This window comes from Monodon monoceros, unplaced genomic scaffold (genome assembly GCF_005190385.1).
Source record: "Monodon monoceros isolate NGI ecotype Baffin Bay Population unplaced genomic scaffold, NGI_Narwhal_1 Super_Scaffold_12, whole genome shotgun sequence".
Classification (NCBI taxonomy): domain Eukaryota; kingdom Metazoa; phylum Chordata; class Mammalia; order Artiodactyla; family Monodontidae; genus Monodon; species Monodon monoceros.
In genome coordinates this window covers 14,025,649-14,050,050 of record NW_021703768.1, presented here as the reverse complement: position 1 = coordinate 14,050,050, position 24,402 = coordinate 14,025,649, and the positions used below count along the sequence as shown (strand labels likewise).

The 24,402-nt window shown below is 40.8% G+C and overlaps 1 protein-coding gene and 1 long non-coding RNA gene across 2 annotated transcripts in view; one reads left to right on the top strand and one right to left on the bottom strand.

Annotated features, from left to right (window-relative positions):
* The window catches only part of FBXL7 (F-box and leucine rich repeat protein 7), a 414,656-nt gene extending 405,570 nt beyond the window's left edge, over nucleotides 1-9,086 (bottom strand). The window contains exon 1 of the mRNA XM_029218403.1: nucleotides 8,536-9,086. Within this exon, the coding sequence (XP_029074236.1) occupies nucleotides 8,536-8,572 (37 nt within the window). The 5' untranslated portion in view covers nucleotides 8,573-9,086. The remainder of the gene's footprint in view (nucleotides 1-8,535) is intronic.
* Nucleotides 9,087-9,390: 304 nt separating this feature from the next.
* On the top strand, nucleotides 9,391-23,688 carry LOC114891872. Its single transcript, XR_003792626.1, has 3 exons — nucleotides 9,391-9,458; nucleotides 10,742-10,853; nucleotides 23,621-23,688. It is a non-coding gene; the product is annotated as an uncharacterized LOC114891872 (long non-coding RNA).
* The last annotated feature ends 714 nt before the right edge of the window (nucleotides 23,689-24,402 follow it).

Here is a 24,402-nt window from a genome sequence, read left to right as displayed (position 1 = left end):
CCGCCTTGCCAAAAAGTGGGTGACTCGCAGCCAGAAGGTCAATCTGTGAGCAGAAGAAAAATTCCTGAAATTTTTCTCTAGAAATTCTGATTCCCTTTCCACTGCTACATCTGCTTGGAAAATGCAGCTCAGGAATTTACCACAGAAAGGGTAGCAAACAAAAAAATGTTTCAATAACATTTCTACACGTTGCTCAAGGCTTCTAAAGTTACAATTATGAGTTTGTGTGGTGTTAACAACTGTTTTTCATTTTGTTACTGGTTTAGAAGTTAAATAGGGATTGATAGAGTGAGCATATCTAATGCACAACCGAATAAAGATTTACGGCTCCAGACAAAGTTGACACTCCTTCACCCAGGGAACGGGGAGAATGGTGACCACGTGTTTAGATTTCATTACTCAGGAAAATTCAGAGATGGTTCATAATCAGTCATGTCAGAAGTCTGAAAGTTGTACGTCTTTGGGGTATGAACTAGCACACTTAAAAAGCATCCACCTGCAGGCTCCCATTCTCCTTGGTTGCAGGGTACAGGTGTGGCGAGGACCTAGGCTGGTCAGGTCCTGCCCCTCCACTGAAGCCTTCCAAGGTCCTCGCTTACAGGTCCCAAAAGAACCACTTCCCATGGAATAAACGATATCCGAAATGGAACATGAAGATTTTTGGGAACAATTAGAGAAAGACTCCTAACAAAAGATTTAGTTTCTCCCAAGAGTGTAAGCGACTCCCCCTCCAATTTGCCTGTTTTCTTTTTTTAATTGAAGTATAGCTGATGTATAATATCGTGTTAGTTTCAGGCATACAGCACTGTGACTCAGTTATATATATATATATAATTTATATGCATATAATTATATAATGTGTATATATTCTTCTTCAGATTCTCTTCCCTTATAGGTTATTACAAAATATGGAGTATAGTTCCCTGTGCTATATATAGTAGGTCCTTGTTGGTTATCTATTTTATATATAGTGGTGTGATTATGTTGTTATTGTTGTCGTTGTTTTAGAAAATATGTGCATCCTTTAGATGTTTGGGGAGTTGCAGATACGGTCCAGTGCTGTCATTATTTAGAGCTGCTCTAGTCTTATGCCCACTTCCCACTTATCACTTACATTCACACTCAGCACGTCGGAAAAGTAGGGTCCCTCTGTGAATCAGCATTTATCGTCCTGTTCTGAAATCACTGGCCTCCCTGCCTAGCTTTTCAGTTAGATACTGAACTTCCTTAAAGCAAAAGTCTTATTCTATCTAGAGATTTAACGCAGGGAGTAGATGGAAGAAGAGGTCTAAATTTCTGTAACCAAAACCCAAAAAAAGCTACATTCTGGGAAAGTTCAGCAGATATGGACTTTATCACCCCGTGGCAGAACTGCCTGTCTAGCTCATGCACAGAAGACATGGTGCTGAACAAAAAGGAGTCAGGGCTCCTTGAGAAAGATGCTGTCTTTGTGAGGTTCTAGTCAATTTGTAGCTTCTGATCAGATGTCACTAACCAATGATGCCAATTAAGTCTTATCAACAAAGTTAAAACATTAATTCAAGATAGTCAATACAAGCACAATTCAGGGTCTTGCTTCAACTTCAGGAGACCTACATGTTTTAGGGTCATAATAAAAGGCACAGTAGGTACAGTCCGTATCCATTACTGCACTGAAAATAGAACATGTCATTTATCAAACCCCATTTTTGGTTCAGGAGATTATGTACCACCGAAGGCAGGGAAACAAATAAAATCAGTTTATTTTCCAATTAATATCTAAATATATCTAAAAAGACATAAACACATACATGTAACAGAGAGAGAAAATTAACCTAGAGGAAGTGGGGATAGTACTTTTCAACAACTACAAGGATAGAAACGTATTAAGGGGGGCAAGTAGCAATATGAGTTCAAATCGAACAATAACCCTTCGTCAAACATAATTGCAACCCACAGACACAGAAAACAAATTTATGGTCACCAAGTGGGAAAGGGGGGAGGGATAAATTAGGAATTGGGGGTTAACATATACACACTACTATATATAAAATAGATAACCAACAAGGACGTACCGCAGAGCACAGGGAACTGTTTTGTAGAGCACAGGGAACTATCCTGTAATAACCTATAATGGAAAAGAATCTGAAAAAAATAGATACGTATGTATGTATAATTGAATCCCTTTGCTGTACACCTGAAACTAACACAACATTGTAAATCAATCATACTTCAATTAAAAAAATAAATAAATAACTGCACATGGCAAACTGTTTGCTAGGGATCTTGGTGTAGGGTCCTATAGTAGACCCCTTAGCAGATGCAGAAATCTCAAGCACAACAATCTTTCCTGTGATCCCCCTTCCCATGTGGGAGGACTCACTTCCTCATTAGGCAGCCAGTCTCAGATGTGGGCAGCTCTCAGGACTTAGCTCTTCCTCAGGCTGAGTCAAATCTACCTACGTGCTAGTAACTTACATATCTTGGTCTTTGCTCAGCACTCTGAAATTTAACCTTCATCATGACAGCTCTTCAAATATTATTTTTTAAGGTATTAAGTTTCTAAACTTCATTTATCCCCTTCTTCATTATTCAGAGAATTAATTCACTCTAGATTTTACTCAAGATACTGTCACGTACTTTACTACATTCCAAATGCCATGGTGTGTGATATCTAGGAGTTTCCCTCAATCAAAGAGCTAAGCCAAGTAGTCTAATCAACTTCCAGACACACCACTCAATAAGGGCTAAGGGTAAAAGTGATTAGCAATTACTCAAAATCAACCCAGAATTCATTCTGTTTCAAAGGGCAGAGAGAGCTGACACAAAGTTGAGGTGAGTTGATTCTTAAGGAGAACGAAAAGTTACCTCTCTTCTCTTTCTCTGTTTTAAATATGCAAAAAGATTCCTCAAATCTCTGAAAACAGTCAGACCAAAAATGGTACTGATAGCTTCACTAATGCTTTGATTTGAGCCAAACAGTGGAATCACTATCATATATCTTCTGATTTTCATCAGAATGAATTTATTTACTGGAGGCAAAAGATAAAGAGCTACATCCATCTAAGAATTACAGAGACCTTTGGAGAGATCTTCGGGTGAGCAGTCACACATCCAGTAAGTGAGGCAACATCTACTGGTTGCAGAATGAAGGGCATTTCCTAGGCTCCCCCTCCCCTCCCTGCAAAAGCAGTCACAAACCATCTGCTAAAATACCATTGGATAAAACATATTTGTAAAGACTCTAGGCAAAAAATATGCCCAGTAGCCAGACTGACTCTGTTCCACTCTAGCTGACTACTTACAGAAGACGGATGACGTTACACTTTTACACTTGCATAAAATGATGATGCAAGCCCTCCAGCATAAAGAGTATTCACTTTGGTAGAACACAGTGGTTGAAAGGAACAGTCAACATGCTACATGGATCCTCAGGGCTTAGTCCCTCACTTCTTTTAAGTTTCAGTCTAAATGCCAATTTTTCCATAAGGCCCACAGTGACTACTCTAATTAAAATTGCCACACCCTTCTCTTCCCAACTCCCATCAGTCTTTTTTTTTTTTTAAGATTTTTTAGATGTGGACCATTTTTTGAAAGTCTTTATTGAACTTGTTACAATATTGCTTCTGTTTTTTATGTTTTAGTTTTTTGGGCCAGGAGGCATATGGGATCTTAGCTCCCCAACCAGGGATGAAACCAGCACCCCCTGCGTTGGAAGGCAAAGTCTTAACCACTGGACCACCAGGGAAGTCCCCCCATCAGTCTTAATTTGACAATTTTCTTTATGCAGAGCCTTGGCCCCTTAGAACTTACCATGTGGTTTACTAAATGACTGTGCCTGTGTGCACATGTGTTAACTGTTCCATTTCACCTCCCTCCCAACACACATGGACACATGCACACAGATGAAGGTAAGACTGACTAGGACAGGATCTTTATCTGTTTACTGTTGTATTCCAAGAATCTAGAGGAGTTCCTGGTACATGGTAGGAAATAAGAAGTCAACATATATTGGTTGAATGAAAGAATGAATAAGTAACTCTGGGCTTAGACAGACTTGGCCCTGAGTCCCAATTCCACCTACACTACCTGTAGGATCTTGGGAAAATGATCATCCTCTCTGCACCTCTGTTTCCTCATCAGTAAAATGGAGACATAGGAACACCTGCCCCATAGGATCAGGATTGTCATGAGAATTACATTGTAACAGGGAAGAACAAAATCTGACACCATGTTGGATCTGTTTCTTTTACTTTAACCTTTGCTCTCCAGTTGCTTTTTGTTACTATAATCACTAAAAAGATGTTGTCTATAGCTATTGGCATACCTAATGGCCTCCCTCAGGGAAGCCTGCCCCTCTGCCTAAATGTTAAACTAAAGTGCCTTTGTTCAGTTCACAGGGAAACATTCTGCCCACCTGTGGACTGCTGCAAGAAAGAAGAAAGTAACACATCCCCTCCCTGAGGCTGGCCAAACCAGGAGGTGTTTTGCAAGACTTACAGCCTTTTTATTTTACTTCCTCACCTCCTCCCCTTCTCTGTTCTATAAAAGAAACTAGCATACAGACCCCATAAGATGGTACTCTGGGACCCTAGTCTGCCATCTTCTTGGACGCCCGGCTTTCCGAATAAAGTTGCCATTCCTTGCCTCAATACCTCGTCTCCCGATTTATTGGCCTGTCGTGCAGCGAGCAGAGTGAGCTTGGACTCGGTAACAAGAGTCAGCATACATGAAGGGCTCAGGATCAGGCCTGGACAAAGTAAGCATTCAATAAATGTTACTTGCCATCGTTATTATTCTTTCAAGATATGCTTCCCGAAGTGGTGATGGATTGGTGATGATTTATGCTCCCAGGCAACATATCTGAGAAGCACAGATCTGAGATGGTGAAAAGGGACTCGGGGCGTTGATAGAGCAGCAGAGCTACCAAGGTCAAGCCCCATCACAAGGCCTCAGCAGCTCCAATTCAACGACAGGCAGGATTTTACAAAGGAGCTGTTAACAGTGTAAGGACGACAGACTCAGCCCTGCTGGAGTAGAATAAACATAACAACGAAACCACTGAGTAAGTGAGGGTGAGGCTGGAAACCTTAAAAGGCAGGAAAAGCAGCTCCTCTCTCACTACTTGAACAGAGAGATTTGTTTATTTAGTTTAACTGGAGTCAAAGCTAATGGTTCTAATGGCTTTGAATCACCTCAGCTTATTCTCCAGATTTCTACACATGGGCTGTAACTTAAATTTTATGAAAGAAGACAAAGAGAAAAAATCAGCCCTCCATAATAAGAGTTTACCGGAACATACTAATCATACAGACATGCGCTTATATTTCTAGAAAGCTGAACATCCGGCAGCGGTGTGGCAACTTTTTCCTGGAGCAAAATCCAAGTCTGCCTAAAGGCTGAGAACTAAATCATTAACCTGAACGTTCACTAAGTATTTAGGAAAACAAAACACTGGAAACACCCAATATTGATAAACACATAACTTTAATCTCAGCAGAAAAAAGCAGAGACTGATTGAGTTAAGAGAGGAAGTGGGAATAAGTAAGGAAGATAGAGATGAGGGTAAAGGGGATAACAAAGGGATTGGGGCATCTACTGATTTCAGAGCAGTAATAGCCTTAACTTCCCTATTTATTATAACATGTCTTCCCAAGGCGAATCTCTGTTAAGTGGTCCATTCAGGCATTATAAGAGCAAACTAAAATGAAGGACTGCATGCACAAGGATGAGCATGACAAATAAAGCCAATAAAAAAAAAAAATTCTCTCCTCACTCTATAGAAGAAAGACCTTAAGATTTGGGGGCAACTAAGCAAGGTCACAGTAGCTAAGCTGAAGCTGGAATCAAATTTCTAGACTCTCAAATCAGTGCTTTGCATCCCATATCAGAACTGCCTGGAGCTTTTAACACACATGGGATAAGTGGTTCAGATTCAGTTTCTGACAAGCTCCCAGGTGATACTGCTGCTGCGGGGCCTGGAATGATGCAGAAGTAGGAAGCCTCTGTCCCATTGCACCTGCTAAGGTAAGTCTTGGGAATTTTTTTTTTTAATAAAAAAGATATTTTCCAGGAGCAGGAGAAAGTGAGATTACAGATGAAATACTGAAGTTTTGAAAGTTCTAATAATTCACAACAATATCTGTAAAATTTCAGGGCCATTTACATGGTGTCAGCTCCACTAGTAAGTAAAATATACTGAAGTTACAGTTTTTTTAAGTATACACAAACACCAATGTTTTATAGTTGGGGGATCTCTCACTGAGCCATTCTGTGGATATGCATTTGTTGATAATTTGAAATACACCACACCTAAATTGCTCTAAATCTATGAAACTCTCTTAATTCTCAGTCTGCTTTGATAATAGAAATACGATGTCTAGGGGTTGCTTTCACTTTCTTTGAAAGTTGACATTTTAGATAAGAAAGATTTAGATAAGGATTTGGTGTGGCACTAACACACCAAATTCCAAAAGGCTTATCTGCATAGATTTTACCATCCAATAGCACCATGTAATAAAGCTGACCATACTCAACTACATATATTATAACCATATAATACATTACATATATTATAATGACATATATTAGGAGAGGCCCGGTGTAACTGGGGGGAGAATAGATTTTTGAAAAGCTCTTGTTATTCGATTTCTCTATTTTCCCCCACAACTATCACAGAGGAATGGCGATGCACTTGAAGAGAGTTGATGAACGCTGAACACAACGTGTCCCTCCAGCCAAAACTCAGTTACCTCCCAAAGCTTCCTTTTGGTCCCCTTGAATCAGCTGAGCCCAAGAGATTTTTCCTATAAAAAGTCCACAGTGTATCTAAATCAGATCCCAGTAAAATCTCACTTCAGCTGAAGTGAAAATGCAGAGGTAGCATTTACGGATAACAGCTGGAGAACATTAGTTCTCTGTCTCTCCTTTTCTCTCCCAAGGGTTGAAAACTCCACTGTTCAGACAGGAAGTAGTCATACACCGCACACTGTACAATGCAAGAACGCTGGGATCTAAGAACAAGTTGCATAGGAATAGGAAGAGTGTGAGGGGTTTTGTTGAAGAACACAGAGCAGTGACCCTGTGTTCCTCTTGGGGTGTCCATTCCCCCCACCAGTGTTCAAAGAGCATAACGTATGCACACCCAGAACTGACAGGCACACACTTCACTCCCCGAAAGCTTCTTTAATAACTCAGAGTAAGGAGGCTTAATCTTTCATTTTTCCAAAATTTTTAAAAACATTAACTTCAAGAAGTTTTGGGGGGTGGCCAAGATCCTCCAATAATCTTTTTTGGCATAATTTCACGGTTGCTCTCTAAAAAGACCACCTTTTAACTTTTTAAAAAAGAAACTGTCAGTAAAAAAAATCTCTTTCACATAACTGCCCAGAATAAGGAAATATATATATTTCATATATATATGTGGAATTCAAAACATGATGCTCTGGAAAAGAATGATTTAAACAAAAGGTTCTTGTGGATACGGTTTTCTAGGGTCGGTTTCTGCTGTAATTCCACAAAGCTGCTGAGAAGGAACACAGACGCAAACATGGGGAGAGGCATCCACATTCTGTGGCCACAGCTCAAAGTTTTGAAGAGGATGATAGGAGTTTCCCTAACACCACAGGCTGAAGAGCCATTCTGCATTCCTACCAGTCTTCAAGGCGCTGGACCCCGTTTCTAACCGCCGGTCCTCTGGGGGCGGGCTGTAAAACCGACCCTGTCTCTTCCACTCCCCTCCAGCCAAGTTCACGAAAAGACAAACCTTCCTAACTACTGAACTGCGGGAAATGCCTTTGCCGTATGCATATGAGGGGCATGCAGTTAATCAACCGGGTTACAACACTACGGTACTATGCAAAGGGAGGGGAGGGGCGAGGGAGAAGCCAACCCACATATCCATCATCCTTTTAGGAGTAGGTGGAGTTTAAAGTTTCCCCAACTTCCAAGTTCCCACTTGACAGGCAATATTTCTGTGCAATTTCCAGCCCCACGTAACAGATGGTCCTCTGCCCGTCTCGAGCCCCGAGAGAGCCCAGACAAAGCCCCCCGCCACTCCCCGCCTCACACGGCCCCTAGGTGGTCAGTTTTACGAAGCTGTCAGCTCGGGGGCAGTGAGCAGAGAATGGAAACTTAACTTCTTCCAGAAGTTTTTCCTGCTACAGGAGAGTCCCGGGGAATGGTGCACAAAGGCCTGGGAAAATTTTCACTGCGTTGTTTTTCAAAAACGTCTTCCGCCCTCTGCCAAACCATCATCCGAAACCCCAGATGCCCAGGGAAGGGAAACTGAGGCACATGGTTTCAGAAACAGACAGAAATGCAACTCGAGCCGTCCCAAAGGCAACCTGGGAAGTTGCTTAGAGAGACCCCCGCGGTGGGAAAGCATCCTCGGGGCGCCGAAGTACTCAGAGCCAAAAGGGAAGGTGACGGCCCAGACAGGGTGCCAAATGGGGATGCGCCCCGGCAGCGTGCGAGAATCTTCCTTCCCAGACGGGAGGGCGAGGGGAAGGGAGGGGGGCGCGACTGGGGAGTTGTGAAGACTGGCGGCCCACTCACCCTCACTGCCGTACTGTTTGCCATTGTTCGCGCCCATCCTGCCGCCGTCATGCCCGCCGTCTCCCTGGACACTCCATAGGTGGGGCGCACCGCCTGCGCGCTCCGCCAGAGGAAAGCCCGCCCGACGGGACCTTTAGCTGCGCATACCCCACGCTCCGGGGCCGATCTCCGGGCGGGGGCGGCCCCCGCACTCCGGTGGGAGGGGGCGCTCCGTCCCCTCCTGGCACCCCCGACTGCGCCGGGTGGGGCCGGGGGGCGGCCGCTGCCCTTAAAATCCGCGTTCGGGGCCGGCGGGCGCAGCGCCGCGGAGAGCCCGCGCCCCGGGGCCGCCCAGAGGCTCGCCGCGCCGCCGCCGCCGGGTCCCCATCCGCCCGCCCCGATCCCCCTGCGGTGGACGCTGAGCCGCGCGGGCGGCCGGGGCTCCCGGGCTCCGCCGCTTCCTCCGGGCGCCCCTGCGCACCCGCGGCTTCCCCGGGGAGGGCGCGGCGGCCACTTGTTGCGGGTGCCCGGAGCGAGCAGAGACTCGCGGCCCGGCGCCGCTCGCCCAAGGGCCGGACTTTTGTTAGCGCCAGGCGCCTCCTCTCGCCGCCCAGCGTCAATCACAGCTGGAGCCCCGGGGAGGAAGGCCGGCCCGGAGATGCGCGGCCTTTTAAAGGGGCAGCGCGCCTTTTCGGGGCTCCGGCTTCCAGCCTCAGGCTCCGCGCAGGCCATGCGCGCCACCAGCGAATCGCTTCGAGCGAAGGAACACGCTCTTGGCTCTATTTTACTATTGTTCTTTTACCGGTTGGGCCCCTAGTTAGTAAGTTGAGCTTCCGGGCGTCGTTTGAAATCCCTTGGGTTTGCCTGCAGATATGGCCTATTTTAGGTGTGGTGGCATTTAAAATCAACACGCATCAGAGGCTGATTCTGTCTGACAACTCCAGGTAGGCGTGCCGGTATCCTCCTGCGGCTCCCACGTTTGGGACTGAGGCGGGGAATGGAGACGCGAGGGAGGGAAAACTTGAGGGGAGCTTAGCAGGGAGTCACTGCAGAGCCAAAGAGATTCCCCGCCCCGGTGCGGAAGGTTTCCTGGCTCAGAAGTTTTAAGAGCTTCCGAGCCAGGAAGTGTATTTTCTCCCCGTTTCTATGTTGTTTTCTTTTTTCTTCTTCTTCTTCTTGTGGTTGGTGTTAACCTTTGTTTAATACATTACAACTTCTTTTGGAGATTTTATATGGCCCTTCTAGAGTCTTAAAATGGCCCTTTGGTGTTCCCTCCTTTAAATGGAAAAAGGAAATTCTTCTTAATGTTTTATTCCCTTTCCATGTAAATACCTAGATTTTTATAACATTGCATCTTAGTGAAGACCGGGGCATTCACTGCACAAATTACTTTGTACGGAAGCAAGCACACAGCGCGATTTCTCCTTCTACGTGTTAGACGTTTTAAGTTAAACTTATACAGTGATACATATATGTATGTATATATATATATATATATAAGCATTTATGATACCTGAATGGAGATCCAGGAATTTTGTAATTACCTTTTTCTTAAAAGACTTGCGACCACATGCAGAAATTGTCAGTGACGACCTTCTGTAGATTCTATTTAGGTAATTGCCTTTAACTTAATACAATCTTCTTTCTTAAAGATAAGCTAAAATATCATGTTTCCAAATTTAGCAATCTAGATTTATTGTTCCGGAGAGATCATATATTGAAAGAAAAATAATGAATTCATCTATTTTCAAGCACAGGATTAAATAGTTTTGTGTTGTACCGATAACACTTCAACTGTCCCAGTTCAAAGAGATTAAGAGCTGTATTTCAATTCATCTTTTCATATATATAATTTAGCACACTGCCTGGCCAATAATATGTTTCCCATATCTGTTGAGTTAAATTAAAAACTTGTGTTACGGGCCCTGTATAGGAAATAAGGGTGTCAAAAATGTGGAAGAGTTAAATGGGTTTTCAGAAACTCCACCTGAAAATATAAACTCAAGCTAGAAATGAACAGATGTCTATATTATCTTCATCCAAAGTGGGTCCCGGCTCACCTGGTCCTTGTGATTTTCCATCACCATGTAGGGACTTGCCCTGGATCTAACCCTGGATCAGATCATTCTTTGGAGACTCAGTTGAAGATTAACCCACTGTAAAGTAGTGGAACGATGGACGCTCATCTTGATATTTGGTATTGAGTTGACAACTTGCTTCTTTATAGGCTTTTATCTTCCTGATCCTCTCAATCGCTCTTTTGACGTCTACAAATCAGGAAAGTGATCAGAGAAGAAACTGAAGCTCCAACAGTTCAAATGTCTAAAGTCACCTACGTGGTAAGTGCCACATGGCTTCAGGTTCTCAGGCCCTCTCCTCCCCACTCCCCTACTTCTCTTGACCTGGCCATTATTCAACTTGGAGTCACTGTCTCCCCTTTTGGTTGAGTCACCTTCCAGGACCTTTAACATCAAAGCAAAGGTAACAGTGAAAAGTAAATTGTAGAGACTGACCACATATATCTCCTTTGAAATTAAAGTCTCTAAAGATTTTCAAGGTTCTATTGCCTGCCGTAAAAGGGAGCAGAGACAATCCAGTTTAAGAAATTCCAGTATAAAACAAAAATAGAAAAAAATAACTTGATTTTTAACATCCTTCTGATTATAAACTATAAATACATGTTGTCATAGTCACTGTAAAATCTTGGGGAAGAAAAGAAAGAAAAGCACTACTTCTGCTTAAAATAAAGGTGCATTCACATGTATATGTGTTTTGCATTTCAAAAGTAAGATATTGTACCCATATATGATTTTAGCAAGATATTCCAATCTTTTTACCTAGCTGCCAAACTGAAACCCCACCTTTTAAGCCTCTTGAGAAAAGGATGGTGGGTTTTTCACCAATGGGTTCTGAATAACTAGCATAGTTCCTAACACAATGTACTCACTCAGTAAAAACCTGCAGAAGGAATGATTGTTGAACGAAGAGATAAAATGATTTAAATATTGTTCCACTCTCTCTCCCTGCCTTTTTCAAGAAGCCACAATCACTGAAAATATTTAAAAACTCAGTTCTGAAATAGATTTGCGTTGAAATGCCTGTATTATCCAAAAGCGGAAGTACTGTTTTTTAATTAATATAAAGTTATTACCAAAATATAAAGTTGGATTCTTGGCAAGACAAATATTTGTTTCAGATAGAAAATGAGGGTAAAAGTGATTATTATGCCCACCCCAGAACATTTAATATATTATTACATAATCTGTAATATTAGAAAAGAAAAACAAAGAACACGCATTAATTTTATTTTATTATTGCAACTGTGCTGTTTTGAATTAAGTGTTTTGCATGTTTCGCTTAATGTTCATAACTTAATCAGGCAGTGCTTCTAGTAAATCTTATAATGATGACAGCACGATTGGAACTGAGATCTATTTGCAAAGCCTATGATAATTCTCACTACTTTCTGCCACCAATTTTGTGCCATCACTTGCCACCCTAGTTTTGGACGAAGCCTGGTTTTCAGTGGACATACTATGTATTTAACTTAAAAAGAGTGAAGCGTCTTTTGAAATCTCCTAAATTTAATTAGATTTCAAGACAAGTATTCATTTATGCCACATGAATCTTCATCATAGCCATGATGATTAATGGCTGGATATTTTAGATAAATAATTTAGATATTTTAATCATTATAAAGTAAACAGATAGCTTAATAGGATGGGCACTTTATATAGGACTCTCGAAACTCTCTCTGCTCACAAAAATTCCCTTAACAGCTCTGGGAAACAAAGTAGCTCTAATTCTAATATATTGAATTGGTTCTAATTCAAAATATTACAATATTCACATACTCCACTGAACCATTGCACTTCACCCTTGACTGTACATTTAGCATGCAACTTCATATTGCTTTGTCCTTTATCAGGCAACCATCCTATATATCAGGAAGTAAGTCACACGAGACCCCACAGTAGCCCAAACCAGTTCATGTGCTTAGCTCAGAGTATTATAGCAGTCATTCGGAGTCCTAACATATTTAATTATCTGATTTCTTAGCACACAGCAAAATAGAATCAAGGCATTAGAAAGAGTATTGCTCAACATATTTGAGAAACTACAAAAAGTTACGGCTCCTTAAAAGTAGGGTAATGAGAAAAATCTCTAAATGGAAGATGGAAAAACTGAATAAGGAAAACAGAAACAAGAAACCAATAAAAAATCCAGGGTGATATAATCATAGGTTATTGTCTTAAATAAGGTAACATTAGCACCTGTAGTAAATAAACCTCCAAATTTTAGTGACTTGGCTTAATACCATACAAATTTATTTCTCACTCATAAAGCAATCTAAGCACATGTAACTAGTCCACTGGAGATTATGCTCCACATGGTGATTCAGGTATCCAGACTTCTGCTCTTATAGCCCCACCAACCACAACATCATCTACATGCAGCTGGCTTAAGGCACAAAAGGTAAGTGGAAAGTCATATCCCATCACATCTGCTCACATTCCACTGATGAGAACAAGTTCAGTGGCTTCATCTGGCCACAAAGGAGTCTAGAAAATGTAGTCTCTGACTGGCCTGCTGTCCCTAGCAACACCCCACACTGGGGGAGGGGAAGCAGTGATATTGGTGAACACGCATGTAGCTTAACATTCTTGAATAGCCCCTGAAGATAACACTTTATTGTTACTAATACACATAACCACTACATGTCATACACTTTGGGGGGCTCACCCAACCCACATCTGCCCTTCTCCCTCGCCTTCCTCTTCTCTTTAGGTCAAAAGTTAAATACTTGTTTTCCCAAAAGCCCCAGTAGTTAAGAATGGCCATATGGCCCTGTCTTGGCCAAGGAAGTGTAAGCAAAATTCACTAGGAGCACCTGGAATAGACTTTTGCTATTGAAATAAAATCCAGAGATAGTTCTGCCACTATGTCTTCCCTCTTCTTCCTACCTTCAACTCCACTGTTTTTTGAAACTGTGGCAGCATCTTGTGAACTTCAGGGAAATGCCAGGAGAATTGTAAGGATGGTGACCTGGAGTCCTGAAGATACAGAGCCCCTGAGGCAACGCCAGCAACTTCCTACTTCCAAAGTCCCTGTAATGGAAGGATAAAAACTGTTACTTAAAGCCAACTGCATACCTAAGAGATAACACATTTTGTTCATTTAAGAAGGAAGAAAAAAATAGATAATATTTCCATCCTTAATAGTTAAAAACAGTATTAAAATACACAGATGCTTAAATGAGAAATTTTAAATTATGCAGAAAATATACATACACACAAAAAAATTTTCCATACTACTTGCCCCTGAAAATGTCACTCTATTCACTTTCCATCATATCTAAATACACTATTGTATATATGAATAATATACATTTACTCAACATGAAGAAATAGTATTTTCAATGTCTTTATCAAAACTCAGTCTGTATTTAAAGCCAAAATCTTATGTCATGTAGAAAAGATGCAAAATAACAAAGGAATATTTCTCTCTCAACTATGGATAATATAAAACTTTCCTGGAATTCAGTGTGACTTTCTTGAAAAAAAAAAGTTTTAATAGAGTTCATAATTTGTTTAAAGTGGAAACGTGTGCATAAATTAATTCCCTGATATAAGCAGTTTTCACATATGTGTCACCTTTCTCTACAAAACTCCAAGGGTTTTCACTATTGGACAGACTCTCCCCATTTCCCAGCTGTAAGTGGGCACTTAGGGTGTGATTGGAAAAGTCTTCGTGACTTCAGCCTTGTGGTCTTGAGGGTTGTGAAAACTAGGATAATAGCCAATGGTCTTATAACTGGTAGTTGCAGCCCAGCTGCACAAATTTCCAGGATGGTCCAGCACTCACATCAGCAGGAATTCAACACTGTTCCAAGCTGTAGAACTACTACAGTGAATAAGGTACCAAGTCTCTGCTTTTACGGAGGTGGAATCATTCATGAGTAGAGACAGACAACAAGCACATTCACATACAAATAAAGTTCAAATAGTGAAAAAATGCTATGTAGAAAATAAAGCAAGATAATGGTGTATAGGAGGTGATTTCTGTGACTGGCTACTATGGCTGGAGTGATCGGAGAAGGTGTTTCTGTGGATGCAACATTTGTGCTGAGATTTGAACTCTGAAGAGATGTAGCCATGTGAGAGTTGATGGAAAGAATATTCCAGACAGAGGAAAGAGAAAATCTAAAGTCCCTAAGACTGGAATGAGCTTCGCATATTCCAAGGCCCGGAAGGGGGCCAGTGTAGCAGTCAGCTATTGCTCTGATAATGTTATGTAACAAATTATCCCAAACTCAATGTATTTCTTTCTTGTTTTGCTCACAAGTCTGCAGGTCTGTAAGGGCCACTTTAATTTAGGCTTGTGGGTGAGCTGAGCTTGGTGCCAGAATTCAGGTCAAGTTTCAAAGTCCCTCTGGAGCCCAGGCCAAGGAGGCTGAGGGTCCCTAGTGCATGCCCTCCTCATGGTGGGTCTTAGGACTCAGAAAGGCCAGTCCAAAGCTTGCAAGCACATTTTAAACTTTCACAAGCATCAAAACCAAAGTCATATGGCCAAGTCCAAATCCAATGGATGAGGGAGATGCTTGACCCATTTCCATGCATTGCAAGGTCACTTGACAGAAGGAGGGAGTGAGGAATTAAGAAAAACATTCTCATCTACTGCAGCCAATATGGACAGAATGTTGTGAATAAATGTAAACTTTACAGGTTTGCTGGAAAAGGAGCAAAAGTCAGATTATATAGGATTTTGTAAGCATGATAATCATTTTGAACTTTGTTCTAATTTTAAGGAAAACAGAGGGATTATTAGTAGAGAACTAATTTGATCTGACTGATACTTTTTAAATCATCAGGGTTTATTGTGAAAAACTGGCAGATCTTAGAAGCCCAGAGATGTGTTAAAAGGCTTCTGCTATAGAAGAGGTGAGAGAAATTTGACTTCTGTTAGCACAATAGTGAAGAAGGTAAAAAATGGCTAGATTCAAGATGTATTTTGGAGGTAGAGTCAACAAAACTCACCTGATTGTGTGTTTTATGAAAAAAAGAGGAAAATGAAAGATGGCGTCTTTGCTTGGGCAAGAGGGTGGAGGGTCGTTGGGGCAGATGGTGGAGAAGCACTTTAGAACTGGTTGTCTGGAGGGGGATTTTGGTACCCAGAAATTTGTTTTGGACACATTAAACTTGAGAGAACAACTAGACACAACTAGAACAACTAGAAAATGAGATTTTAGGCAACAGTTCAGTTAATGAGTCAGGTCTTGCGGGGAGAACATCGCTGGACATATCTGTTTGGAAGGCTTCAGCATATAGAAAGTGAGGTTTTTCCCCAAATTTTGCCCTCACTTTGGCAGGCTGGAAGTGCCTGGCTATTACCAATCCCTCCCACCCCCGACAGCCCTCAAGCAGCAACAGATGAGAAGCAGTGTGTAGATACCCCTGCTCCCATGTCGTTGGGCGGGATGGTTCTGAAGCTTGTGTTTTACTCTGTTTCCCAGCATTTGCCCCTGGGATTAAGCTCCAGGCACCCACAGTGGTAGCTGGCTTGATAAGGCGCCTTTCCCTTTCCCTGCCCCACTTTTCTCTGGGGTTTCCTACACTTACCAAATAAGTTACTTGCACTCAGAACCTTGTTTCGGGGTCCAATTCTGGAGAATCCTAAATTAAGACATCAATTTCTCCTACTTTACTCGATCATCCTATGATCTTTTAAGCAAGCTGCATAATTTGCCTTCCATCCTTTGACCCCAGAAGCCTGTCATTAAAGACTTTTCTTGCATTGCTGTTGTACTTTTCCCTCTGCCCATTCTGTCTTGACCTCTCAGCTGGGTTCTCCCCTCCACTGCTCCACCAAGCCTCTCTTGTCAGCATCCTCATTGCTTCCTAATGGTTGAGTTTCAGTTCTTCTCTTGCTCGACTTGTCAGCTCCATTCAACTCAGTTGATCTGCCCCTTCTTCTTGAGGCTTTCTTCTCTTGGCATCGAGAAGCTACATGTCCCTCATTTTCCATCTACCTTAATGTCAGCCCCTTCTCCGTCACCTTAATATGTTCCTACGTATCTCCCAGCCTCTAGATTTCAGAGTAATTAGTACAAGGCTCAGTCTTGGTCTTTTTTTCTTCATCTGCATTCATTTTCTTAGTGACCTCACCCAGTGTTCTGGCTTTAAAAGGATTATTTCCTATTTAAAAGGATCTTCAAAAGGATTCTTTCCAAATTCTCTAGCCCAGGTCTCCCTTGAATTCCAGATCAGTATATCTAACTGTGACTCTGGCATTCCTCACTTGAAAGTCTAATAAATATCCCAAACTCAACATATCCAAAACCAGACTTGTTTCTTCTATTGTATTCTCAGTAAATGGCAACTCCAACTTCAACTTCATATTTGCTCAGGCAAAAACTCTTGGTATCATCCTTAGCCCCTCTCTTTTTCTCACAACCTATCAGAATATTATGCCTGCTCTACCTTCAGAAATGTTCAGACTGCAGCCTCTCATGTCTCTACCCTCATTCTGAAGTCCAGGACACTGCCATCTTGCCCCAGAAACATTACCATAGTCTCCTTACTAGACTCTCTGATTCTCCTTTCAATATATAATTTTCAGCATATATTCCCTGAAAAAGTCAGTTAGAATGACCCTTTTTGAACAAATGAAGCCATGTCCCTCCACTGTTCTAAGCTTTCCTCTGTCTTCCCATCTCATTTAGAAAAATAGCCAAAGTTCTTATAATCGCCACATCTAGGACTTCCCTGGTGGCAGAGTGGTTAAGAATCCGCCTGCCAACGCAGGAGACACGGGCTCGTGCCCCGGTCTGGGAAGATCCCACATGCCACGGAGCGGATAGGCCCGTGAGCCATGGCCGCTGAGCCTGCGCGTCCGGAGCCTGTGCTCCGCAACGGGAGAGGCCACAGCAGTGAGAGGCCCGCATACCGCAAAAAAAGAAAAAGAAATTTGCCACATCTGTATTTACCCACTCTTTCTTTTTGTTTAATTTTTATGGGCGTGACATTTACCATGTTGTCTTAGTTTCAGGTGTACAACAAAGTGAATTAGTTATATATATATATATACATATATCCACTCTTACCCACTCTTTCTGTTATTGATATGAACTCGTTACCTGCTTTGCTCCCAGATTCTCAACCTGGATTCTTGACTTTCGCTCTTCGAACTTATGGTCCATGCCTTCCTTACCCCCCCAGACCTGGGGTACCAATGACTCCCCCCAACACCGCATCTTCTATGACTCAGTCCTTTTCTTGTCTGGAGCCACCCTCCTGCTTTGTGTGTTTTCTGACTTTTCCAGCTTTTATCAGTGATTATTTTTAGCCTCTGTGTTTGGGGAAGGGGGACTGCTAGGCCCAATCCTATCTAACTATTCTCTTGAGTTTGTCTTGACATCCAGCTGCCAAAGTTACTAATTTGCTTTTTACTCCGAGATAACTGTGGTTATACTTGGGGTAGGAAGACCTGTATTCACAGGGACTAACAACCAAATTGTAGAGTGGTTTTCTAACAGCATGGCCTGTCACATCTTCCCACAGACTTGTAAACCCCAGGGGGAGAATGCCTCATGGATCTTCATCACAATCTACAAGTTTAAAAGGGGTAAGAAATTTCTCAGGAACCCCTTACATTGTAAAGTGTTTGGGGTTCCAAAGAGTTGGAAATTACTGCCTTCTCCTCCAGTCCTCCACAGAGTTATTCCCAGGCACTTGGCTTCATTGCTCTGTCCAATCACTCGTGCATCCCTGGGACTGTCATTGTCAATTACCAAATCAGATACTTAGCATACATGTGATAATTCACAAAGCCACTTGCTGAACCTCATAGTTTAATGGTTGTGTTTGGCCCCTCTGCAGAAGTTCCTAAGCTTTGGCAGTTTGCCTATATGAATTCTTTAGTTAAGTATTTTTGATAATGTATACATGGCAAGTTTGATTGAATATCTCTTAATGCCTTCAAATATTCACAAGTCCTGAAATGTGAGTAAAGCCACTGTTTTTAGACTGCAAAAGCATTCCCGTTTTCACATCAGTCCTGTTCCCATCCATCCCACCAACATTTGTTGTTGTCTTCTAATACACGATACACTAAACATTTGCATTCTCTAAACAAAATTTTAAAGCTCCAGTAAGTGTTTCAGTTCAGCCTGGCTCCAGTGTAGCAGTGGGCTTTTCAATTTAGCAAAACTGTAAAATGACAACAGGGTAATTCTGGTGAACTAACCAGCTTGTTAAAAAGAGATACTACTTGCACTTTCTTTGGGAAATGGTAGCTTCTAGTTTTATCAAAACACTATTTTCTGTGATGTAAAGGGGTTTTTCTTTTATTTCCTCCTATCTTTTCTCATGAACTCATAATATAAAAAACACATATCAGGCACTTCAGAGGGATTTGGGAGTAAAGAAGAGTTTGTATATGAAGGAACATTTGCTTCTGAGTTTCATTTTTCTCTATTAGTACTGTTTAGATTAGAAGCAGTATGGATCACAAACAGAGAACAACTCTCTCCCTCTTTTCCCCAGCCTCATGTCTACCCCTTAAATACATACCTTTCTTTACGTGAAGAATTTCTACTTGTCTTTCAAGGAACAGTTCTAATAATTTCTTCATGTTGAGGGTGTCAGTAACTTCCTTCCATGTCTCTCCTACCCAGTCACTTATTTTTCTGTTCACACTATGTTTTCTATATTTTACTACTTACCATTTTTGTGAGTTGTTTACATATATTTCCTCTGGATCCTGAGATTCTCGAGGGCAAAGACCATGGTTTTTTTTTTTAATGTTCAGTACATTATATTCAGCATACAATAAATGAATAAATTGGTGACAAACTGAGTAAATGAGTTGGAGTTTGTTGCTTAATGAACAGGAAAAGAGATAGAATTGACAAAAGGGTCTCTGTGGTAAAAATATTCTCGGGTAAACATTGGGTTAAAGAGGATTCTGCTCTGCAGGGTTTCTCAGTGCTTTAATGTGCACTGTCATTCTCCAATGCCATCATCATCCCCCTCAACACTGCCCTTGACTTTTATTTGTTCCAACCAAGCAGCAACTAAATGAAAGAGTAAAACAGACATCTCTCACACGTCATCTGTAAGTCAGGGCCCCAAATATCTCGCTCATTCTGTTCATCAGAAATTCAGTGAAGAACACCCACCAAGATGGAAACTCGTCATCCACTAGCAAAGTACAACCCACCTAAGGCTGAGCCCAGCCCCTACTGCTGGGGATGGAAAATGGGAAACAGTTTTAACATAGTTAACCCATCATGGAAAATGTTTTCTGAGCTACCAGTCACCTTTTCCCATTTAAAGGCCAGCAGCGGGATTTCTGCTGGAGACATGGCCATTTTCCCCATAAAACATTAGAAAGTTGCCAAGTCATAACATTTTTGAAACCAAAGTTCTTGGGAATCCAGTTGTTCTTGGACCCCTGGCTTATTTCCTATCAGTCAAGCTAAGGATCCAGAATGTTTGGTTTTCTTGATCAAAGACCAGCAGCACTTCTTATGCCTTAATTCTCTTTGTTTCCTTAATACTTTCCCCCCAAATCTTGCAGGTCTTGAGAAGAATTTGGACCAGCTCATACAGCTGTTCTACTAATTAATTCACAGGACATTACCATTAGAGAAATTTAAAGGACCCTTGGCTATAAACAATTTTGAAAATCACTGTACTGACTAATGCATTTTGAAGGAAAAAATATGTAATATCTCAATAAATACAAATAAATAAATCTTGAGGAAACAGATTGGTCTACTTTCATTTTGTAATGTAAGTTTTATTCTGAACAGGAAATTTAAATACAAATAGCTAATTTAAAAATTCAATAATAGTCCCTAATATAAAATTATCTTTGGCTTGACAGGTATTTTACATTTGTGTATTTTTATTTTTAAAAAATAATATTCTAAGTAGGGAACTAAGATTATTAATGTTAAGCCTCATAAAATGGTTAAAATGTACACAAAAGGTGAAATTCCCTCCCAGAATTATCAAAATCTGAAGTTCAAACTTCTTGAGAGACAGCGTGTAGTTGGAATGGGCATTGGCTCTATGATGTGATTTTATCAGCTGAAAAGGACAATATGAGCTTGGTCCTATTATCTCCCCAATAGTTGCTGAAACCAGAGGTTTCTCTCCATTTAATCCGTTCCATTGAGTCATGAAAAAAGGAGATGGATCGTTGAGTCCAGAATGTCACCATTGTGTCCTCCTCTCACCCACCAACCAGTCTGTGCTCCTCTCTTCTTTATATTTTTCTGTCTTCCAATCAGTTTTGAGCTCCTGGAGACCAAGAACCAAGAACTATACTTGGTACATAGAAGAAAATCTACCATTAATTGTTAAAGGGATAAGGGGAGTAAGGGTACGTAAATCATAATATAGTCCTTCTATGTGATAGACACAATGCAGCCATTGAAAATATCATTTCCAAAGGGGTCCATGTTGTTGAAAAAAGATCAAAATATTCCTTAAAAAAAAAAAACAGTGGGTATAGCAGATCCAAGTTTAGAGAAATAAGACTAATTAACAAGGATAGATTCATAGGGTGGTGATGACATGGCTACAGTAAAACCCCAGTTTTTACTGTAAAACTTATAGCTTCACATGGCATTTGTGCTTGGATAAGTTTATATGAGTGTGTTTCATATTTTATTTACATTAACTATTTAGTAAAGTATACATATTTCTTATTCTATTGTAGGTGTCTGGGCATTCTCATACTTTTCCTTGTCTTTATGCAGGCTGAAGTTAAAAAAAAAAAAAAAAAAATATTTCTTCTGCCACTGTAAAGGCACATAGGGGATTCAGGTGAACCTCGAACAATAGTTTCACCGAACGCTCTGGTGCCCAGAGCAGACATGACAGGTAGGCAGCAGCCCTTTTAGAACATTAATCTCAATAATGCTGTAACTCTTGGTTGGATGAGTGGCACGTTACAAGAGACCACTTTTGATCCACCTAAAATTAGATCTTAGGAGTTCAAAAGAGGGAGAAGGAAAGGGGGAGGAGAAGAAAATATCTATTAACGAGCATTAAATATTACTTTTCCCTTTCCAGTCTCTCAGCAGAAAGCCTAAGAACATCTGATTTTCTGTTATAAAGGAAAACCTCTGAGTAATATAGCCCGCACATAATCTCATACTTAGCACCATGTTCTGACAGAAATACAAAAACTAAGTGATTGAATACTTCAAAATAGCTTCCTTCTTTTTTCTTCCAAAAACGACTCAAAAACACCGTTTGCATGGAAAATACTGACCATACCCAATGACGGTCCCTGGAATGTAAGAGTTCAGTAGGATTCTAGAGCATTCTAGATTTCAAGCAACAGAACCTGCTAATATTGTTCTCTTTCCCCTTTGTCTAATTCTCACTCGACTTTGCCACTCATGGAATTTTCTTTCATTGTTTATAAAATCTCTCTGTCCTTACTGAAGTGTAGAATTAGAGATTTTGCTATAGAGGGTAGCACTATATGTACAGTGGATAATTATCTTTTATCTGAGAACGGCTTGGTCGTTTTTAGGGAATATAGACTTTTACAGTTAGTTGAGTGTAACTCTTTTTCAGCTTAAATACACATAGAGAAAGAATCCCCTTCAGTTCCTTCCCTTCTTCCATACTTCCTCCTTTCTTTTCTTTCCAGGATGTTCCTTTTGGCTCAACAGTCACTATTAGCAGAGAGATATAGGCATCTAGACCTTGGATTTCATGACTGTGTTCTCTCTCCAGCGCTGCCTTAGATGCCTTCTGGCAGCAGTTGATGTACTTAGAATAGAAGGCTCTCTAGGCAAAAGCATATTCAGCTAGTTGTAAAGTTCTTCTGAAAAGGGGGAAATAAGAAAATATGATTTTTGAGACTTAGAGTGAGAATTTTATCTGGCATCATTTTGTTTATAAACCATTTTTATTCTCAATTAGTCTCAATTTTAATGGTGCTTGTTCACCTTTATTTGCTTCTAGAGGGCAGTTGGTCCTTTTACTTATATTAAAGCTATACTGACTTTCAGATCTTCTGCTTGAGTCGATAGCCTCTCAATTAGATGGAACTATCCCCGAACAAAGCACGACAAATTCGGCTTCTTACTTTGAAATCCTTCTCTTTTATCATCATCAATGCCTAAATTATAGCCTCTAACTGTACCTACTCAGACTCCAATTATATTACATAAATGCCTACATAGTGTCATATCTTTCACGACATGTTATTTCTGTAATAATGTCCATCTCTTCAGCTCTTAGCCGTAGTGAAAGGGCAATATAATCCAAAAGAGAGCGTCTGGTGTGTTAATCATTAATAAATCTGAAAAACATGTGTTTGATCAAGGCCATCTTTTCCCTTTGAGTAATTCTTTTCTTTTTTTTTTTTAACATCAGCAAGTTCTCCTGAAATTCATGATTGTCTCTGTGAAAGCTCTAAATAACCGGTGTTGATTTCAAAACAGCCACTGGCCAATACTTTGTTACTTATAGTAAACCCCTAGTTGGCATTTGCGTTGATAATCAATCTTTGTTTGTTACTTAAACCATTCAAAATTCCTCCGATATTTATGATTTCATTAAGTAGAAGATGCTGCATGCAAATAAGTACACTTCAGTTACAGAAAGCAGCCGTCAGAACACATTTATATTCCAGCAGCAGAGAAGAAATTAATCTCACAGTGGCTTCAATTCAAATTGGTATGATATTCCAGTAATAAATTCCCTGCCCAGATGGAAACATTTTCTTTATCATAAATATTTTAAAACACTTGATCTGTGTTAAAGTTGTACAGGACTGAAACTGATTTTAGATATTTTAAATATTTTAAATCAAGCCCCAAATAGAAAAAACATTTTGGTTTTGTAGAATCCATTTAAAAATGTTTTCAAATTTTATGTAGGTTCATCCTATCATATACATTATGTAACCAAAGAGAAAAGCTCATCAAATGCTAATCTTTGGTGCACCCAAAGAAAGCTCACATCTCTAGCTTGTATTAATTATATTTCTGTCATATGTTTTAATGACACTAGTCATTCCTTTAATATTGAAATAAATTCTGAAAATAGCTCTTACTCTTTTCCTTCACTTATAGGATGATTTGTGGAAGAAGAGGAGGGAGCAATGATCACAGAATGTAAATGCTAAGAAACTGAGGTCCAGAGCCACAGAGTGCCTTCTGCAAAGTAAGCAAAGCAGTTAATGGGGCTGGGACAGTAACACCCAATACTTGATGCAGGGAATAGTGTGCTTTTCAATACTTTTTGCAATTTTAAGCAGCTGGTTCTGGTATAGTTATTTGTGTGTGTGAGTGTGACAGTTCCCAATTCCTCCAACCTGTTACGTTGTGAGTCACTCCAGCCGTAAGTCTCCCAAGAGGATCATGAGACAGTAGAGGACATGCAGGTCCATAGAAATGACTTTATACTCTTCAGCTTCCCTAGAATATGAATCGAGAGTTAGGCATTTTGAGAGACTCTGCTTCTAACTCTAGCCATCACTGGAGTAGATCTTCTTCTCATCTAGACTGCTTAGAGATTAGTGGCCCCTCATAAATCACCACAGTTCCATCTTTCTTCTGAACCAATACTCTGAAATCCTCCAGGTGGTAGGTAGCCCAGAGGAGAAACACAACCCCTAAGGGTGGGTTTGTATCTTTGGAATCCTCTCTGGACCTTGACTCTCAAGCCGAGGGGACATGTAGGTCTGGACTTCACAGTCCACTTTAACATTCAGATGTCTGAATTTAGAAGAGTTGATGGGATCACCATAGCCATGTTGGTCAAATAGTGACTTTCTTGAAGCTGGATGTTACTAACTTCCCAATCGCGACTGCTCTCCTCCAACTGAAATACAGCAAGTTTTATCACTGAAGAA